The sequence below is a fragment of the Neoarius graeffei genome, chromosome 5 (genome assembly GCF_027579695.1).
Source record: "Neoarius graeffei isolate fNeoGra1 chromosome 5, fNeoGra1.pri, whole genome shotgun sequence".
NCBI classification, from domain to species: Eukaryota; Metazoa; Chordata; class Actinopteri; order Siluriformes; family Ariidae; genus Neoarius; species Neoarius graeffei.
In genome coordinates this window covers 85,611,349-85,633,023 of record NC_083573.1, presented here as the reverse complement: position 1 = coordinate 85,633,023, position 21,675 = coordinate 85,611,349, and the positions used below count along the sequence as shown (strand labels likewise).

The 21,675-nt window shown below is 41.6% G+C and overlaps 1 protein-coding gene across 1 annotated transcript; it reads right to left on the bottom strand.

Moving 5' to 3' along the window:
- Positions 1–348: 348 nt before the first annotated feature.
- tubb6 (tubulin, beta 6 class V) lies at positions 349–20,693 on the bottom strand. Its single transcript, XM_060922486.1, has 4 exons — positions 20,513–20,693; positions 9,941–10,049; positions 9,448–9,558; positions 349–1,559 (listed from the first exon to the last, which is right to left on the bottom strand). Exons 1-4 carry the CDS (start codon positions 20,567–20,569, stop codon positions 499–501), a joined length of 1,338 nt encoding a protein of 445 aa, XP_060778469.1. The 5' UTR covers positions 20,570–20,693; the 3' UTR covers positions 349–498.
- Between the last annotated feature and the right edge of the window lie 982 nt (positions 20,694–21,675).

The following is a 21,675-nucleotide window of genomic DNA, read 5'->3' as shown; positions in this document are numbered from 1 at the left end:
GGTGAGTGGGATTTATATCCTCTCTCGGCCCATCTGCTATAAAGACATGAGCGGAAATGAACAAAAGATTTGGCATTCAGAGTGACTGACGCAGAATTCACCTCCTCAATAATGAGGCGAAGCAAAATTGAACTGCATGCCAGTATGGTGACAGAAATATTATCTGGCTGGTGAATTTCTGCAGAATAGCCTGTCTGTTTAGGTCATTAGGACATGAAGTAGGTCAATGAGTAAGCTCCAGTCCTGCTATAATCATACATGTGGTTGCAGTGTCTGTGGAAACAATGACGACTTCTGCACTGTTTCAAAACTATTTATAACTAAGAATTAAAAAAAAAAACACATATCTTCAACCATTCAGTAATGTTTATTTTCCTAGTGTTGACTAGAATGACAAAGTTAAATCACAGCTTAAGAAAAAAAAACACATCATCACATTAAATATATATGTGTGTGCACAATGAATGAGTGAACAGAAAGAATATCGGCGTACAGCGTTCACTCGACTTCCTCCTCATCCTCTTCGAAAGCGTCTTCGCCGTCGTTGGCCGTAGCCTCTTGGTACTGCTGGTACTCGGACACCAGGTCGTTCATGTTGCTCTCAGCCTCTGTAAACTCCATCTCATCCATTCCTTCTCCGGTAAACCAGTGTAGAAAGGCTTTTCGTCGAAACATAGCTGAGAACTGCTCAGAGATGCGCTTGAACAGCTCCTGGATAGCCGTGCTGTTGCCAATGAACGTGGAGGCCATCTTGAGCCCCCTGGGTGGGATGTCACACACAGCTACTTTAACGTTGTTGGGGATCCACTCGACAAAGTAGCTGCTGTTTTTGTTCTGGATGGCGAGCATTTGCTCATCTACTTCCTTCATCGACATGGGGCCTCGGAAGACAGTGGCTACGGTCAGGTAGCGGCCGTGACGTGGGTCACACGCAGCCATCATGTTTTTAGCGTCAAACATCTGCTGTGTTAATTCAGGCACGGTGAGAGCACGATACTGCTGACTCCCCCTAGCGGTCAGTGGGGCAAAACCGGGCATGAAGAAGTGCAGGCGTGGGAAGGGAACCATGTTTACAGCCAGCTTGCGGAGATCTGCGTTCAGCTGACCAGGGAAGCGCAGCGAGGTGGTGACTCCACTCATGGTGGCTGAAACCAGGTGATTAAGATCACCATAAGTTGGTGTCGTGAGCTTGAGTGTGCGGAAACATATGTCGTAAAGTGCTTCGTTATCGATGCAGTAGGTCTCGTCTGTGTTCTCCACCAGCTGGTGCACAGACAGCGTAGCGTTATATGGCTCCACCACTGTATCAGACACTTTGGGTGACGGCATGACGCTGAAGGTGTTCATGATGCGGTCTGGATATTCTTCACGGATTTTACTGATGAGCAGTGTACCCATGCCTGATCCGGTGCCACCTCCCAGCGAGTGGGTGAGCTGAAAGCCCTGGAGGCAGTCGCAGTGCTCACACTCCTTCCTCACTATGTCCAGCACTGAGTCCACAAGCTCAGCTCCTTCTGTGTAGTGCCCTTTTGCCCAGTTGTTCCCTGCACCTGTCTGTCCTGCAGTGGCAATGAAAAAAAGAAGTGTTAGGCCAAAAAGAAAAAAAATGAAATTCAATCACTCCCTATCCCTTCCCCCACAAGCAGTTAGAGATATCCATGTGCCAATTGTTTCCCATTTATCATTCAGACTGCGAAGTATTAGCAATGCACGCCTGTCGGAGAAAATTCCAGTGTACTGTTAAAGAAAACTGTTAGACAGAATTGTTATGGCGGAGAACGTGAGTTCTCATATCAAAGAAGGAGTTTATGATGACTGACAATTATTATTGTCTGTTCTTGTAAAGATTCTTAAAAAAAAAAACCTCATGACCCTTTATTCAAACCCATTTTATTTTTTTCATAATGTACATTGTAAATATCCAGATAATGGACTTCAAGGTTACAAGTTTGCATTCATTCATTCATTCATTCATAGTGTCTCATCTCATCTCATTATCTCTAGCCGCTTTATCCTGTTCTACAGGGTCGCAGGCAAGCTGGAGCCTATCCCAGCTGACTCCGGGCGAAAGGCGGGGTACACCCTGGACAAGTCGCCAGGTCATCACAGGGCTGACACATAGACACAGACAACCATTCACACTCACATTCACACCTACGCTCAATTTAGAGTCACCAGTTAACCTAACCTGCATGTCTTTGGACTGTGGGGGAAACCGGAGCACCCGGAGGAAACCCACGCGGACACGGGGAGAACATGCAAACTCCGCACAGAAAGGCCCTCGCTGGCCACGGGGCTCGAACCCGGACCTTCTTGCTGTGAGGTGACAGCGCTAACCACTACACCATTGTGCCGCCCCTCATTCATAGTGTGTGTGTGGAAAATTTACCGTGATAGTTCACAGGCATTTATGCAAACTACAGTACACGTGTATGTATGGGAACTACAAAGGCCATATCACACTGGAGGTCTCAGGAACACCTAGTAAGGAAACTGAAAACTGTTTATATTAATTACAATCAGGGCTTTGAACCGGTTCAAGGAACGAAAACGAAAACCGGGAACTTTTTCTATTTCACATGGAACAGAAACGAAACCAGAAACTTTATTATTTTTTATGTTCCGGAACAGAAACGCTTATTAAAAATAATGGTAACCGGTTAATACCGGTTTTTATTTCGTTCCTCAAAGTTTCTGTAGCCTACAAATAGTCATTCTTCTCCTGCGCAAGTTTCTATGACCCGCTGGGGTTCACTTCCTGTGTGACGTTTGCTGATTGAATGGAGAGAGCGGGAAGGTGGACTACTAGTGAGTAAGTGCATTACTGAGTGTCTGAGCAAAGAAGAGCCTGAACGATGCAACCTCCCTATTGGCTGTTTGTAAAAATGTATCAGTTGTTGCCCTTCCCACGGGAATCATCGCGGGCTCGAGAGACGAGACCTGACGAGTTAGTTCGTTGGTAGCAGAACAAAATGTCTGGACACAAATCGGGTTTTCAGAAAAGGAAAGAAAATAAACGGAGGGTCGAAAATACAAAAAAGGAGGCAGAAAATGCAAAACGAGTTTTAAGGTAGGACAAATGGTTACTTTTCTGAGGCAGCCCGCCGTGGCTGCCTGCAGGCTTATTTATTATAGCCCATTTAGTTAAAATAGTTGATATAAAATGTTTATAGTTATAGTTATGTGATGGTTGTCCTGATTTAGACTGTTTTTTTTGGGGGGGGGTTGCGCGATGTTGCACGATGTTGCACCCGGGTCCAGATTAGGGCAGAACCGGCTCTGGCTACATTTCAGGTGTAGTTTGTTTTATGTATGTATGTACTTGCATAGATGTGTACTTGGTCTTCCAATATGGCGCCTAACAAAATCTCGCGGCGCGGTGACGTCATGCGGTAGCCCTCTATAGGGCCTGACTTTTTTTTTTCTATAGGGCCTGACTAGCCTTTGGTAACACACTAAACGAATTTTCTTTCATTTTTGGCACTTTTTCTGTTTGTGTAGATGGGAAGACATACTGAGAATCCAAATCGCCAACATTTGAAATAATAATTGTTTTGAATTATTTCTTGTCTTATTTAATGAAGGTTGTAATAGAATTAGCCTACATTTGGCTTAAGCTGGATGAGACCGAGACATAATTTTATAGCCATTTGTTAAACAGCTGACAGGGAACGTAATTAACCGTTCCGGGAACGAAATTTTTTTGTTCTAACCGGTTCGGGAACGTCTATTTAATGGTGGAACCCAAAACCGGAAACGTTAAAATTCCGTTTCTGTTCGGAACGAACCAATAGGAAAAAAATTCCGGTTCAAAGCCCTGATTACAATCAGTGCGCTATACTTGTTTTATACCGAGCATACAAGCAGGAACGTTAACAGGTTCTTAAATATACACTATATTTGGACATGGGTCTCCTGGGTCATCTTTTTAAATATTTCATCTACAACATATGTCAGCCCTGTGATGACCTGGCGACTTGTCCAGGGTGTACCCCGCCTTTCGCCCGTAGTCAGCTGGGATAGGCTCCAGCTTGCCTGTGACCCTGTAGAACAGGATAAAGCGGCTACAGATAATGAGATGAGATGAGATCTACAACATAGCCATGACATGACAACGTACAACTTACAGTATATGTGTGTTCGAGAAGTCAGTATTGCTATTGGATCACAAATGTTGAGAAGGTACAGGGTTAGATTTGAGACCTGGAGCTTTTTAATTACAGTTGTTAAAGGGGAACTGAAGGCAAATTTTTTATTATCAAAATTCTATTTCTCTCATTATATTAAATATCGGAATGCATTTTTGATAGCTATTTTGTCACTGCTATAGCAAGTTATGAGTGTTTGAAATATGCTCTGTAATATATCAGTCCATATGTCAAAGCAACGGCCGTAAACGAGATTCGTTGAGACCTGTGCGAGACATTGTAGGACGGAAGTAAAACGTACAGCGGAAATCAAAGTGCCCGACATCTGCCAGCGTTCCCTGTGTCCAAAATCGCTCACTCGTTCACTACTCCCTACTTCGGGAATTACTATATAGAGGACTATATAGTGAGCTCATTGGTAAAATGAAAAAACGCTTTCGGACACTAGTCCGTCGTGCTGGTATTTACGTCATTACTGTCACACAATTAAAACATGCCAGATCAGTCGGCTCGTTGGTTTTCAAAATAATAAAATACATGCATGTGTTTTTGTGATAAATCCATATTATACTGAGCGTATTTTCCACGTTAATCAATACAAAGTACCTGCATCTTTCAGGTTTTTTTTTTTTAATCAAGGCTGAATACTTTCTTCTTTGCTGCTGCCTTTTATTAAATCAAATTTGAGACTTTTAATTAGATTTCTTTCATCGCAACCGCAATGCATGATGGGATATATTGCTTTGGTTAGTGACCACTGATTTTTGTGATTCATTGCGGGATACTTTAGTGCACTATATAGGGTGTAAACAATCCTCACTAAGGTTTCGGACAGTGCTACAAAATGGCGTCCTCACTATATAGTGCCCTAGATAGTGTGTAGGGAGCAATTTCAGACACAGGGTTTGTCAAAAGACGTGCACGCCCTCTTTCGAACACTGATGTAATCCAGACGGAAGTTTTGTTTGTTTTGATAGCAATCAGGAAAGTTTGAAAAAAGTAGGCAGTAATCGTCATTTAAACTCGTTTTTGTGCAATACTTCGTTTGGAAGACAGTTTTCAAAATGGCAGCACTGACACCTGGCTGACACTTCACGTTTTGAAGTCTCGCACAAGTCTCGTGAAGATCGTGCGGATAAGCGATGCCTGCCATGGACCAAACGAACTAAATTCAACATGGCTAAAAAACGAATAGGCCGATAAGTATAATATTTAATTGCAATTAGTTGCCAATACGAGTCACGGTATAAGGTTACTAAAACCGAAAATGTAATTGAATAACACGTTAATTAAGAAATAAAGCAAGTTTAAAAATGACTTCAGTTCTCCTTTAAAGGGATCCTCCAGCAGACTGATTTTCAAATAGAAGAGGACCTGGGTTAGATATGGATGCACATAATTTCAAAGAGGATAACTCAACTGTTATAGGCTAATTTGAACCCAAGGAACAACTTGGGATGTGTGCCAAAATCGCTATCCGGGGCGAACAGCCTGAAAATGACCAATCCAAGATGGCCACCGGTAGCCATATTGAAAAAATAAATTTTTGAACCACTCACCACAGAAGTATGTGCAATACTTCATTTTATGGGTTTTTGGGTATGGGTTATTCATTAGGTGACATCATTTTCATGATTGAAGGAAAAGGGAACAAGCTATGGTCAAGGGCAAGGTTAAAAAAAAAAAAATTGGCCAAAATTGCAGTTTCACAGAAAACATAAGAAAAACAGAATAACTCTACATCAAACATGAAATCATGGAATTGGGAGATCTATGCACATAATTTAGGAGAGTATAAGAAAGAAAGCATTTGATTAATATAAAGAAATTGTATTTTCATTCATACTATTATGATCAATGGAATGTTAACTTAAAGTGAAAAATACAAAACAAAGCTTATTACTTTAGTAGGCAGCGATATCTTGAGAGCTTAAATGTTTAACAGCCAACAATACAACTTTTTACATCACATTATTACTGTTTATGTGTCACATAAACCAGGGTCAGGAACATGAAGAGTAACACAGTAATAATACCGTAATGCCGGCGGCCATCTTGGATTAGTAATTTTCAGGCTGTTCGCCCCAGATAGCGATTTTGGCACACATCCCAAGTTATTCCTTGGGGTCAAATTAGCCTATAACAGTTGAGTTATCCTCTCCTAAATTATGTGCATACATGTCTAAACCAGGTCCTAGACTAACACTTATTTTATGTAAAATTCGTTGTAGATTTCAAAAATCAAACTTTCATTTTCAGAGACCAAATAGTTGTCGAGAAAAATGGAGTTTTTTTGGAATATCGGATGGGCTTTCTGTGGTAGTGACATATGCGATGACGTCAGGTAGTGGTCGCTTGGAGCAGCTCAGCTGTTTATATTCTATCATAGCACTAAAAATCCGAGTTCGGAGCAGCCTCCAAACATGGCCGCTCCAGACTACATTTCCCAAATGCCACAGCGCCCCTCATCTCCTGAATTCTAGGAAGTACACCTGTTTTCCATCATCCCTCTAATCACCGCCCTATATAAGCCCAGCATTCACAAATGCTCTCCGCGAAGTATCGTTCTATGTCCCATACCTGAATATCCTGAGCCTTCTGACTTCCTGCTTGACTTTGTTTACGTTTCTTTGACTCTGATCCCTCGCCTGCCCTTTGACATACTGTTTGCTGATCGGCCAACCCATGCCCGACCTTGACTACACCTTCTGTTTACTGATTTGGATTTGGTTACCAGTTTGCGATGCACCTGCATCCGTACAGTAAGTGTCTGCACCCTGACATTCTCTGTTTACATCATAGTTTTACTAGTTTTACAAGTATTTTTACCGAATTTATCAGTTTTTAAATAAGTATGCCTCATTGTGTAGCCTATAAATGCCACGGTGATGCTAAAAAGAAAGCACAAGCTGGAACTAGACTGCATTTCCACAGAGAAAATGCAAAGTGTGCTTGTTCAGCTGGAACAGAGGGTCACCGACAGAAACTGGATCAGACATGAGACCTCGCACTGCAAAATCTTTTTTTAACATGATCTACAGAAAGTGTGTGTGTGGCAAAGTGTGTGTAGTGTGTGTGTGGCTGCATGCTCTAAAATCTCAGTTTAAAATGGCTCAACTCAGCGCAATATGACACTTCGTGGTCTAAAATCTTTTTTATTTTAACAGGTTTTGCACATTAAATGCATCAAAGTGCATAGAAAAAAAATCTAACAGAAACTAATTTCTTCAAAAAAAAAAAAAAGAAAAACAAGTACACAAACCAAGTTTATGATCACCAGTTAGTATCATACATGCTGAAACCAGCCCATACTTGCCGCAGGCAAAATTGTTGACCAAAAATCTAATATCTGCTAATAGCTCAACAATGACAATGAAGCTATTCATGTTTAGCAACGTAATACAGCACAAGTTCTCATCACTGGCATAATAATAAGAATAAGAATGATGTGAGGCAAACTATTACACAAACACTTACGAAAAACAATAACCCTTTCTTCAGATGGAAAATAACCTTAAAATGACGGTAAATTATTACCCCAGTGACTGTATTTCCCAATACACCTTGTGAATCACCTCGGGGTGATGAATATGAACGTGTTTGCAAATCTGGTTGAAATATACAAGCCCAAATTATGAGATCCAAGAGTTGTTTCACTCTGTGTAATCACCTGACAGAACAAACACTGAAATAGTCTGCATGAAGCTACAGTCTGGGCTAGAAAGAAATCAGCCCCAGCCTCACTTCTTCAAATATCATACTGTGTACTTTTTATTACAATCAATTGTAATGGTGATGCGTAGGTTCAACAAAAGTCCAAAATAATCACAAATAGTGCTTATAGCTGATTCATACCCTTGCTCGATCATAGTATTTAAATATGAAAAGTTAATCAAGATAAATCCGCATTTTAACTTGTAAAGTCTATATATTAAAGCTAGACAGCCTTTCGATTTCATAAAATCGGTGAAATTTAGTTCCCTCTGAAATTTGGTCATTGTGATATATGTTTATTTCTGTAATATCTCACAAAATATCAGGCCATTCTGTGGCTGGGAAGTTATTTAATTTGAGGGGATTCCTGAGCAAATAATGTGTATGAAATCACTCACTTCATCCAGTCAAGCAGACAGAGGAAGTCCATGTGCGCATGCGCAGATTTACCTTATTCTTCTTCTTTTGGGTTTTACAGCAGTTGGTATCCACAGTGTTGCATTACTGCCATCTACAGGTTTACCTTTGAGCGTGCACTGACAGTTCCATTATTCTGTCGCTAAACGAACAGCTGATCACACAGAGGTGCTCGCTGACCACCGATATTTATTAGTTTGGTCCTGCGTTTCCTTTCCTTCGCAACATAACGTCTTTTCTTCTCACTTTCCGTTACTGTAGTCAGTCTTTCACATTTCATTCGCGCACTCACGTCCTCCATTTTTCTTTCCTGTTTCAAATTTTCATCCCACAATGCCTTGAGTGAACGGGGAAAACCCACCACGTGATGCATGATGTAGTATCTTGAATTGGGTCACGGTGAAGCAGGAAAAAATATCGGAGAATTTAGAGCCACATAGCCCTAAATTCATTCATTGTTCTATTTTTAAAAGAAAAAAACTAAAAATTGGAAGTCTGTGATTCGAATTCAGTAGCTTTCGGTCCGCTAAAGAAAAATAATCGGGTGTCAGGGAAAATTATTTTTACGATGTAAACTTGAAAAATCTGAAAGGCAGTCTACCTTTAATTCTGAACTTACTACTATCTTCGCAAATGATAAGGTCAAACAAATGCCTTGTCAGAACCCACAGTAATGTGCCAAAGCGTATCGATTTCAGCGTGCATTTTATATATTGTTAAGAATAGACTCTCTTGCTTCAGGAACTCGCTGGATACAGAATGCAAGCACATTTTTTTTCATGATGTATAATAAAAAGCTTTTGTATGTTGATGAAATTGATCAGTAAGTGTGAGAAAGAGCAAGCATCTGGAATTGATATGTTGTGCTAACAGCTTTTAACCAATCTTGGACAGCATTCATATGACATCAACCATTTCCATACACCAACTTACTCATGTTTCATTCATTTGAAAGATGCTCTCAATCAATCAATCAAAGCAACTTTTGTAAGTGAATAAGTAGGAATATCAGTAAAGCATGGACCTGAGGGTTACTGGTCTTGCTCAAGGATCCACCAGTCTGTCAGTTGTGGGATTTGAACGTACAACCTCCTGTGTGAGAACCATTCGCACTGAACTACCACAGCTTAGCACCAAAGAGCACCATTTTAGGGGGAAAAAAGCTTACCAAAGATGAAGTTATCAGGTCTAAAGAGCTGTCCAAATGTCCCAGATCGGACACTGTCCATCGTCCCCGGTTCCAGATCCACGAGTACAGCTCGAGGCACAAACTTATGTGCTACACACACACATACACACACAAAACACACACAGGCAGACTGTAGAACTCTATTCACTATTATATTATTGTTATTTTCCATGAGAACCAATTATCTACATCTGAGTTATCTAGATATATACACTCAAGTCACTCTGTTAGTATCAGTATGATGGTTCAGTGCCGAAACAGAAACCCGCATTCAAACATTTTAGCGTTGGTGTTCAGGAGCTGAACACATTCTTTCAGAGTGATGACATGATTAAAGGATGGAGGCCAGTTGCAGTGAGAGTAAGAGATATTGGTCTGGTATGTGTGTGTGGGGACGGGGGATGGTCAACAAGGACGCTGATTCATATGTTCACACTCTCACACACACACACACACAGTATCGTATACTCACAGCTCGCCTCATTGTAGTACACGTTAACCCTATCCAGCTGAAGGGCCGAGTCTCCCACATAGTTGCCTGCTGGATCAATGCCATGTTCATCACTTATGACTTCCCAGAACTGAGTGTGTGGGGAAAAATAAATAAAACACAACTTTAAGTGAGAACACAACTCCTCAATAAACTTTACTTGCTTTGAGATTTGGAAACACATTCAACCTTGTCCTAAACAGCACACTAATATAATGAACCTTCCTGTGAAACAGACCAGTACCTTCAGCACCAATGTTCCCACAGTTACAGCAAGTACAGTATGATTATTTAATACACTCTTTCGTAGAAGAGCAAAATGCAAGCCTAAAACTCAAGCCTATTATCTAAGCATCCAAGCAACCCCACACTAATTTAAGGATCATCGATCAGAAAAACACACTTTGGAAATGTCTTTCTCATCTGATACTTGTGTTCTCCTTGGCATCCTAAAGGGCTTCTATGAATGCTCTTTAATAATGTAGGGTTCGATGGACACTCTGTCAAGGTTTCTGTAGAGGGACAACCAAAAGAGGCTTTTCCAGATTTGCCTCTTTTTTCCTGAAGAGTGTTGTTCATTTCACATGATCTGTGAGAGTGTATGGAGATATTAGCAGACACATCAGAACCAAGAGAAAACATTATGGTTAAGATGATCTCATAATGATGAAGGAGAAGCTTCAGACGCAGTTTCATAGGAGACTTTCCACTGGGGATTTTTCCAGTGTAGTTTCATATTAAAGCAACACAAGCTACAGTAAGGACAGGAACCAGGGTTACAGTCTGAAACTGTTTTCTTCAACAACAAAAAAAAGCAGACAGACAGGAAATGAGAAAAGAAAGAAAGAAAAAAGAAAAAGAAAGAAAGAAAGAAAGAAAGAAAGAAAGACAAAGGAATGTGGAAAGAAAGAAAGAAAGAAAGAAAGAAAGAAAGAAAGAAACAGGAATATGAAAATGAATGAATAGCAGAAAGAAAGAAAGAAAGAAAGAAAGAAAGAAAGAAAGAAAGAAAGAAAGAAAGAGGAATATGAAAATGAATGAATAGCAGAGAGGAAAGAAAGAAAGAAAGAAAGAAAGAAAGAAAGAAAGAAAGAAAGAAAGAAAGAAAGAAATGTGAAAAGAATGAATGAATGAATAGCAGACAGACAGGAATGTGGAAAGAAAGAAAGAGAAAGCAGAGAGGAATGTGAAAAGAAAGAAAGAAATGTGAAATGAATGAATGAAGAGCAGACAGAGAAGAATATGGAAAGAAAGAAAAAAAACAGGAATATGAAAAAGAATGAATTCATGAATGAATGAAGAGCAGACATAGAGGAAAGAAAGAAAAAAAACAGGAATATGAAAAAGAATGAATTCATGAATGAATGAAGAGCAGACATAGAGGAAAGAAAGAAAAAAAACAGGAATATGAAAAAGAATGAATTCATGAATGAATGAAGAGCAGACATAGAGGAAAGAAAGAAAGAAAAAGAAAGAAAGAAAGAAAGAAAGAAAGAAAGAAAGAAAGAAAGAAAGAAAGAAAGAAGTGGAATAATGAATGAATGAATGAATGAATGAATGAATGAATGAATAGCAGACAGAGAGGAATGAGAGAAAAAAGAAAGAAGCAGACAGAGGAATGTGGAAAGAAAGAAAGAAAGAAAGAAAGAAAGAAAGAAAGAAAGAAAGAAAGAAAGAAAGAAGTGGAATAATGAATGAATGAATGAATGAATAGCAGACAGAGAGGAATGAGAGAAAAAAGAAAGAAGCAGACAGAGGAATGTGAAAAGAAAGAAAGAAAGAAAGAAAGAAAGAAAGAAAGAAAGAAAGAAGTGGAATAATGAATGAATGAATGAATGAATGAATAGCAGACAGAGAGGAATGAGAGAAAAAAGAAAAGCAGACAGAGGAATGTGAAAAGAAAGAAAGAAAGAAAGAAAGAAAGAAAGAAAGAAAGACAAAGGAATGTGGAAAGAAAGAAAGAAAGAAAGAAAGAAAGAAAGAAAGAAGTGGAATAATGAATGAATGAATGAATGAATGAATAGCAGACAGAGAGGAATGAGAGAAAAAAGAAAGAAGCAGACAGAGGAATGTGAAAAGAAAGAAAGAAAGAAAGAAAGAAAGAAAGAAAGAAAGAAAGAAAGAAAGAAAGAAAGAAACAGGAATATGAAAATGAATGAATAGCAGAGAGGAAAGAAAGAAAGAAAGAAAGAAAGAAAGAAAGAAAGAAAGAAGTGGAATAATGAATGAATGAATGAATGAATGAATAGCAGACAGAGAGGAATGAGAGAAAAAAGAAAAGCAGACAGAGGAATGTGAAAAGAAAGAAAGAAAGAAAGAAAGAAAGAAAGAAAGACAAAGGAATGTGGAAAGAAAGAAAGAAAGAAAGAAAGAAAGAAAGAAAGAAAGAAAGAAAGAAAGAAGTGGAATAATGAATGAATGAATGAATGAATGAATGAATGAATAGCAGACAGAGAGGAATGAGAGAAAAAAGAAAGAAGCAGACAGAGGAATGTGAAAAGAAAGAAAGAAAGAAAGAAAGAAAGAAACAGGAATATGAAAATGAATGAATAGCAGAGAGGAAAGAAAGAAAGAAAGAAAGAAAGAAAGAAAGAAAGAAAGAAAGAAAGAAAGAAAGAAATGTGAAAAGAATGAATGAATGAATAGCAGACAGACAGGAATGTGGAAAGAAAGAAAGAGAAAGCAGAGAGGAATGTGAAAAGAAAGAAAGAAATGTGAAATGAATGAATGAAGAGCAGACAGAGAAGAATATGGAAAGAAAGAAAAAAAACAGGAATATGAAAAAGAATGAATTCATGAATGAATGAAGAGCAGACATAGAGGAAAGAAAGAAAGAAAAAGAAAGAAAGAAAGAAAGAAAGAAAGAAAGAAAGAAAGAAAGAAAGAAAGAAAGAAAGAAAGAAGTGGAAGAATGAATGAATGAATGAATGAATGAATAGCAGACAGAGAGGAATGAGAGAAAAAAGAAAGAAGCAGACAGAGGAATGTGAAAAGAAAGAAAGAAAGAAAGAAAGAAAGAAAGAAAGAAAGAAAGAAAGAAAGAAACAGGAATATGAAAATGAATGAATAGCAGAGAGGAAAGAAAGAAAGAAAGAAAGAAAGAAAGAAAGAAAGAAAGAAAGAAAGAAAGAAATGTGAAAAGAATGAATGAATGAATGAATAGCAGACAGACAGGAATGTGGAAAGAAAGAAAGAGAAAGCAGAGAGGAATGTGAAAAGAAAGAAAGAAATGTGAAATGAATGAATGAAGAGCAGACAGAGAAGAATATGGAAAGAAAGAAAAAAAACAGGAATATGAAAAAGAATGAATTCATGAATGAATGAAGAGCAGACATAGAGGAAAGAAAGAAAGAAAAAGAAAGAAAGAAAGAAAGAAAGAAAGAAAGAAAGAAAGAAAGAAAGAAAGAAGTGGAATAATGAATGAATGAATGAATGAATGAATGAATAGCAGACAGAGAGGAATGAGAGAAAAAAGAAAGAAGCAGACAGAGGAATGTGAAAAGAAAGAAAGAAAGAAAGAAAGAAAGAAAGAAAGAAAGAAAGAAAGAAAGAAAGAAAGAAAGAAAATGAGTCATGCTCCACTCCGGACATCCACTCCGGAGATTACGAATCTCTCACGCCAGCCCCGTTCCGAATCTGGAACGGGAGTTCCTTCATGTCTGCATTCACTTCTTGGTTTTCTCTGCTGTGTATAAATAAGCTGTTTTCAGACTCAGACTTTGCCAGAATGTCTTGCTTTGCTTCTTGCCGTTTCTGTGCCTCTGTTATGTTTCATGGTTGTTTGCTCAAGCTCATTTTTCTACTTCATGGTTTTTGCACTCAGGGTTTAATTCTAGTTCATGGTTTTTTGCACTAGGGTTTTTTTGTTTTGTTGGCCTAGCATTTTTGCCTGTTTCGTGTTTTTGTCTAGTTTTCTGTCTCTTGTCTTTGTCCCATTTTTTTACCCTTGTGCCACGCCCTTTTTCCTGATTAAATCTCTCTATTTATTTGATTACTGTCTGTGTTCTGCTTGGAGATCCTTATCCCACCACACCTCCACGACCCCTAACAATATGTTCTGGCCAACATGGATCCAGCGGAACTCACCCATCTGAGAACGGCCATCCAGCAGCAAGGGACTCTCCTCGGGACCCATCAGCAAGACCTCCAACAGATTCCACAGAACCTCGCCACCCTGTCCAACTCATTCAACCTCTTCACCACACAAATGCAGCACTATCAAGCCATGCCTACCTCTGCCCAGCAGTCTCCAACTTCAGCTCCTGCCAGTGCCTTTTCCCGCAAGCCAAGACTCCCAGCGCCTCAGCCCTATGATGGAGAGCTAGGTACTTATAGATTGTTCTTGTCTCAATGCTCATTGATCATGGAGCTGCAACCTTTGACCTTCCCCACAGAATGCTCCCAGGTGGCATATATCATCACATTCCTCACTGGCAAGGCCAGGGAGTGGAGAACAGCAGTCTGGGATGCCGACACTCCCTTCTGCTCCTGTTTCAAAGATTTCTCTGAAGAGATGAGGTGAACTTTTGACTGCTCTCTGTCCGGCCGGGAGGCCGCTAGGAAACTTATGGAGCTGCGGCAGAGGTCCTGGTCTGCCTCGGACTATGCCATTGAGTTACGGACGTTGGTGGCATCGTGCAGTTGGAACGAGAATGCCCAGGTCGACGCGTTCCTGCATGGCTTGTCTGACGTCATTAAGGATGAGCTGGTATCACGGGAACTGCCATCAGACCTCTCCAGTCTCATGGACCTCACCAACCACATCGAAGCCTGGATCCAGCAACAGAGGAGAGAGAAGACCCACCCCAGCTTCACCTCCTCTCCACCTCCCGCCTTGTCCGTTGAACCTATGCAGGTAGACCAGGTACGGGTGTCAGTGGAGGAACGACAACACCGGTGGAGCACAGGGTCCTGTTTCTACTGTGGTCAGTGAGGACACACCTGCCAAGCCTGCCCACTAAAAAGGATGAGCCCCACCAGTGAATCGAGGGGCCCTGGTGAGCAACACTCGGAACCAGCCCCCTGCTGATCGACCGTTACTCCCAGTCATCATTATCCACGACAACCAGCATCACCATCTCCAGGCCCTCGTCAACTCAGGGGCAGACAGAAACCTAATCTGCTCTGCCACTGCCAAGCGTCTGGGAATTCCGCTACTCACCCTCGACATCCCTCTCACAGTCCTGACACTCAATGGCACCGGCTTGACCACCATCACCCACCTTACCACCCCACTCACCCTGAGGATTTCTGGTAACCACTCAGAAACCATCCAGCTCCATGTCATGAACAACCCCCACATACCCACCATCCTAGGATTACCCTGGTTAACGCTACACAACCCTCACCTAAACTGGACTAATAACACCATCCTAGGCTGGAGCCATTCCTGCCTAGCTTCCTGCCTGAACTCCACTCTGCCTCCCGCCAGACCACCGCAGCCTCCAGCCAGCAAGTTTCTCGACCTCTCTCATGTGCCTCCGGAATACCTGGACTTTAGACTTGTTTTCAGCAAGACCCAAGCAGTGTCCCTCCCTCCTCACAGACCCTATGACTGCGAAATTGACCTCCTGCCCGGGACAGTGCCACCCAAAGGGCGACTCTACTCTCTGTCTCCTGTCGAAAGGCAAGCTATGGAGAAGTACATCTCAGAGTCTCTGGCAGCTGGGATCATCCGGCCTTCTTCCTCCCCAGCTGGGGCAGGATTCTTCTTCGTGGATAAGAAGGACAAGTCGCTCCGCCAATGCATTGATTAACAAGGTCTCAATGCCATCACAGTCAAGAACCACTACCCACTGCCGCTCATGTCTACAGCTTTTGAACTACTCCAGGGAGCCAAGATATTCACCAAGTTGGACTTACGCAATGCCTACCATCTTGTCAAGATCAGGGAGAAGGACGAGTGGAAGATGGCCTTCAACACCACTACTGGCCACTACGAGTACTTCGTGGTCCCTTTTGGCCTGACCAACGCGCCCGCAGTCTTCCAGGCACTTGTCAACGATGTCCTGAGGGACTTTCTTAAATGTTTTTGTGTACCTGGATGACATCCTGATCTCTCACTCCCTGGAGGAACATCGGGGCCATGTCCGGCAGGTCCTCCAGTGCCTGCTAGAAAATAAGCTATATGTCAAGGCAGAAAAAAGTGAATTTCACCAAAGCTCTGTCTCGTTTCTGGGGTTCATCATCTCCCCGGCTAGGATCCAGATGGACCCCCTCAAGCTTGAGGCAGTTGCTGACTGCCCCACCCCATCCTCACGACGAGAGCTCCAGTGTTTCTTGGGATTTGCCAATTTCTACAGGCGCTTCTTCCGCAACTTCAGCACAGTGGCCGGACCTCTCACAGCTTTAACCTCAACTAAGACCTCATTCAGGTGGGGGGAGGAAGCGGAGAGAGCCTTCTCCATGCTCAAGCACAAGTTCACCACAGCACCCATTATCACCATACCCAATCCCACAAAACAGTTTATCGTGGAGGTTGACACTTCCGAGTCTGGGGTCGGAGCCATCCTCTCCCAGAAGGCCAACGATAACAAGGTCCACCCCTGCTCCTTCTTCTCTCACCGGCTGTCCCCTGCTGAACAAAATTACGACATCGGCGACAGAGAGCTGTTAGTTGTCAAGCTAGCCTTAGAGGAGTGGAAGCACTGGCTCGAGGGGTCGGATCTCCCCTTCCTTGTCTGGACCGACCACAAGAATCTGGAATACCCCAAGTCCGCCAAATGCCTTAACTCATGGCAAGCCCGATGGTCTCTTCTTCTCCCGTTTCCAATTCACGATCTCCTACCACCCAGGCTCCAAGAACAGCAAACCCGACGCCCTGTCCAGGATATTCTCTGCCTGCCAGGAGGAGTCTAGTATGCCTGAAACCATCTCCCTCCACACTGTCTGGTGGGGGCCGCCCTACTTGAGGTAGAGACATTGGTGCAGAAGGCCCTGGAGCAGGACCCTGGAGAAGGTAACTCAAGCAACATACTGTACCACCTAACCATCTGCTTGTTCCCTGTTCTGTGTGAACCCAGGTGCTGCAGTGGGGTCATGGCTCCAAGTTGGCTTGTCATCCGGGAGCTGCTCGAACCCTGGCACTCATCCAACAGCGCTTCTGGTGGCCATCTATCAAGGAAGATGTCCAGGAGTTCGTGGCAGCCTGCAACACATGTGCCCAGAACAAGACAGCCAATTGACCCCCTGCCGGCCTGCTAAGACCCCTCCCGATTCCTCATCGACCCTGGTCTCACATCGCCCTGGACTTCGTCACAGGACTCCCCAACTCAGGTAGCAACACATGCATCCTCACAGTTATTGACCGGTTCTCCAAGATAGTCCATTTTGTCCCTCTGCCCAAGCTTCCCACAGCTAAAGAAACCGCTGAATTACTCATCCTTCACATTTTCCACCTACATGGACTCCCCACTGACATTGTTTCCAACCGGGGTCCTCAGTTCACTGCACAATTCTGGAGAGCCTTCTGCAAACTCATCGGGGCCTCTGTAGCCTCTCCTCAGGGTTCCATCCTCAAACCAACGGCCAGGCAGAACAGGCGAATCAAGCTTTGAAGGTGGCATTCAGGTGCATGACGTCCAGGGATACTGCTTCTTGGAGTAAGTACTTGCCTTGGGTCGAGTACGCCCACAACACTCTCCCTTCATCTGCCACAGGCCACTCGCCTTTCCAGTGCTCCCTAGATTACCAATCACCACTCTTCCCCAACCAAGAGGAGGAGGTCGCCGTACCCTCAGCCCAGACCTTCATACGCCGCTGCAGGAGGACGTGGACATCGGCTCGGAGAAGACTCATTCGCTCCACCCTAGCATCCAAGAGGCAGGCTGACAGACACCGCTCTAAGGCACCCACTTACCGGGTGGGGCAGCAAGTCATGCTCTCCACGTGCCTTCTGCCACTCAGAACCGTCTCCCACAAGCTGGTGCCCAGATACCTAGGGCCCTTCCTCATCAGCAAGGTAAATCAATCCATGTTCCGTCAGACTGGCATTACCACTCGCCATGCGATGTATTCACCCCACTTTCCATGTGTCACAGCTTAAACCTCTGGTCTCTAGTTCTTTGTTCTTTCTAGTTCTGTGCCTCTGTTATGTTTCATGGTTGTTTGCTCAAGCTCATTTTTCTATTTCATGGTTTTTGCACTAAGGGTTTATTCTAGTTCATGTTTTTTTGCACTAGGGTTTTTTTCTTGTTTTTGGTTTTTTATCCTAGCATTTTTGTCCTTGCCTGTTTCATGTTTTTGCCTAGTTTTCTGTCTCTTGTTATCTGGATTATTTTTGCCATTTGTTTTTGTCCCATTTGTTTACCCTTGTGCCACGCCCTTTTTCCTGACTAAATCTCTATATATATTTGATTACTGTCTGTTCTGCTTGTGGATCCTTATCCCACCACACCTCCACGACCCCTAACAGAAAGAAAGAAGGAAGACAGGAATGTGAAATGAATGAATGAATGAATGAATGAAGAGCAGACAGAGAGAAATGTGGAAAGAAAGAAAGAAAGAAAGAAAGAAAGAATATGAAAAGAATGAATGAAGAGTAGACAGAAAGGAATGTGGAAAGAAAGACAGGAATGTGAAATGAATGAATGAATGAATGAATGAATGAAGAGCAGACAGGAAAGAAAGAAAGAAGCAGACAGAGGAATGTGAAAAGAAAGAAAGAAATGTGGAATGAATGAAAAAGAGCAGACAGAGAGGAATGTGGAAAGAAAGAAAGAAAGAAAGAAAGAAAGAAAGAAAGAAAGAAAGAAAGAAAGAAAGAAAGAAAGGACAGGAATGTGGAAAGAAATGTGGAATGAATGAAGAGCAGACAGAGAGGAATGTGGAAAGAAAGAAAGAAAGAAAGAAAGAAAGAAAGAAAGAAAGAAAGAAAGATGTGAAAAGAATGAATGAATGAATGAATGAATGAATGAAGAGCAGACAGAGGAATGAGAATGAGAAAGAAAAAGAAAGAAAAGAAAGAAGACAGGAATGTGGAAAGAAAGAAAAAGAGAAAGAAAGAAAGAAAGAAAGAAAGAAAGAAAGAAAGAAAGAAAGAAAGAAAGAAAGCAGACAGAAGAATGTAGAAAGAAAGAAAGAAAGAAAGAAAGAAAGAAAGAAAGAAAGAAAGAAAGAAAGAAAGAAAGAAAGAAAGAAAGAAAGAGCAGGCAGAGAGGAATGTGGAAAGAAAGAAAACAGGAATATGAAAAGAATGAATGAAGAGCAAAAAGAGGAAAGAAAGAAAGCAGAGGAGCATGAAAAGAAACAAAGAAAGAAAGCAGACAGAGAGGAATGAAAAGAAAAAGAAAGAGGCAGGAATGTGAAAAGAATGAATGAATCAATCAATCAATGAAGAGCAGACAGAGGAATGTGGAAAGAAAGAAAAGAAAGAAAGAAAGAAAGAAAGAAAGAAAGAAAGAAAGAAAGAAAGCAGACAGAGAAGAATGTGGAAAGAAAAGAAAGAAATACCCTCTCAGAATGATTTTTAATGTATTTATTTTGGGGTGTTTAATGGTGTACCATGTTTTTTCTCCCCCATGAGGAAATGAGTCTCAGTATCCCCTGCCTTTGTCATGTGGAGCCCCTCACACACACACACACACACACACACACACACACACACACAGAGAGAGTTTCCATGGCGGTTGATGTTTGTAAATGTAGTGGAGTGCGCAGCTGTGGTTCTCCTGGCCGTGCTGATGTTTGTAAATGTAGTGGAGTGCGCAGCTGTGGTTCTCCTGGCCGTGCTGATGTTTGTAAATGTAGTGGAGTGCGCAGCTGTGGTTCTCCTGGCCGTGCTGATGTTTGTAAATGTAGTGGAGTGCGCAGCTGTGGTTCTCCTGGCCGTGCTGATGTTTGTAAATGTAGTGGAGTGCGCAGCTGTGGTTCTCCTGGCCGTGCTGATGTTTGTAAATGTAGTGGAGTGCGCAGCTGTGGTTCTCCTGGCCGTGCTGATGTTTGTAAATGTAGTGGAGTGCGCAGCTGTGGTTCTCCTGGCCGTGCTGATGTTTGTAAATGTAGTGGAGTGCGCAGCTGTGGTTCTCCTGGCCGTGCTGATGTTTGTAAATGTAGTGGAGTGCGCAGCTGTGGTTCTCCTGGCCGTGCTGATGTTTGTAAATGTAGTGGAGTGCGCAGCTGTGGTTCTCCTGGCCGTGCTGATGTTTGTAAATGTAGTGGAGTGCGCAGCTGTGGTTCTCCTGGCCGTGCTGATGTTTGTAAATGTAGTGGAGTGTGCAGCTGTGGTTCTCCTGGCTGTGTGCAGTAAATGTGAAGTGAACTGAATGCCGGGGTCTGTGGGCAGAAATCACTCACAGTTGTTCCCGACAGTGGAATGAGGTCTGGGACTCGACCCGCCACACCCTGAAGCAGCTGATACACCGTTATCTTACACATGCACTGGATAACAGGTGAAATCTTTAGCTGTGATTTAATCCCACTAAAATAATTATAATCATTTCATAATAATAATAATAATAATAATAATAAGGTAAAGAAGCATAATGACTTTTTTCTACATCTTTGCCTGATCACCGAGTTAAAATAAATAAGAGAGCAGAAGGGAATGGGCTTTACCTTGGTGCCGATCTGATTGCCGCACTGTCCAGCTTGGATATGAACTATTTCTCTCATTTCCTTTGATTAGTTTTAAAACCCTAACACTGGTGTCTGACTTTAACTGCTGAACTGAGACTGCTCAGCGCTGAGATCAATCTCTCTCTCTCTCTCTCTCTCTCCCCATTGTCCCTGCAGCACGTCCTTTTCCACATGAAGTGCACTACGCGGTGTGCACAAATCAGTGCTTCACCAAGCCACATTTAGTGCACTTAAAGGAGGATCAGTGAGCTGTTTGGAACCCAACCTCTGGGTCTCCGGCATAGAGCCCCGCCCACAACAGCTGTCACAGGTTTGAGTGACACAGCAAACCTCCAATCAAAACCTCAAATTAGCTCATAGGCCAGCACAATGGGGTGATGTAGTAGTAATAATAATAAAAATGGTGAACTGCCTGCTCTCTATTCCAGGATAAGATATTCCTTTATTGATCCCCATTAGGGGAAATTCAGTACAGTACAGAGTAAAATATAGATAAATGTAGATTAAGTTAAAAAAGGAATATAATAGAATAAAGACAGATATAATATAATAGAATAAATAGAATAGAATAAAATAGAATAAGGACAGAACTAAATAAGGACAATTGCTCACAAAAAGACTTTAAAAAATACTGTAGTAAAATAATAATAATAATAATAATAATAAAGTCAATTAATTTAACATAATTTTAAAAATGATGATGATGATGATGATGATGGTGAACTGCCTGCTCTCTGTTTCCTTTAAAAAACCTATATATTACTACTACTACTATAATCGCCCGTAGTCAGCTGGGATAGGCTCCAGCTTGCCTGTGACCCTGTAGAACAGGATAAAGTGGCTAGAGATAATGAGATGAGATGTAATAATAATAATAATAATAATATCAGCAGAAAATAAATTAATTTAAAATAATTTTTAAAATTATGATGATGATGATGATGATGATGATGATGGTGGTGAACTGCCTGCTCTGTTTCCTTTAAAAAAATCTATATACTACTATGTACTACTATAATTAATAATAATAATAATAATAATAATAATAATATCATCATCATAAAATAAATTAATTTAAAATAATTTTTTAAATGATTATGATGATGATGATGGTGAATTGCCTGCTCTCTGTTTCCTTTAAA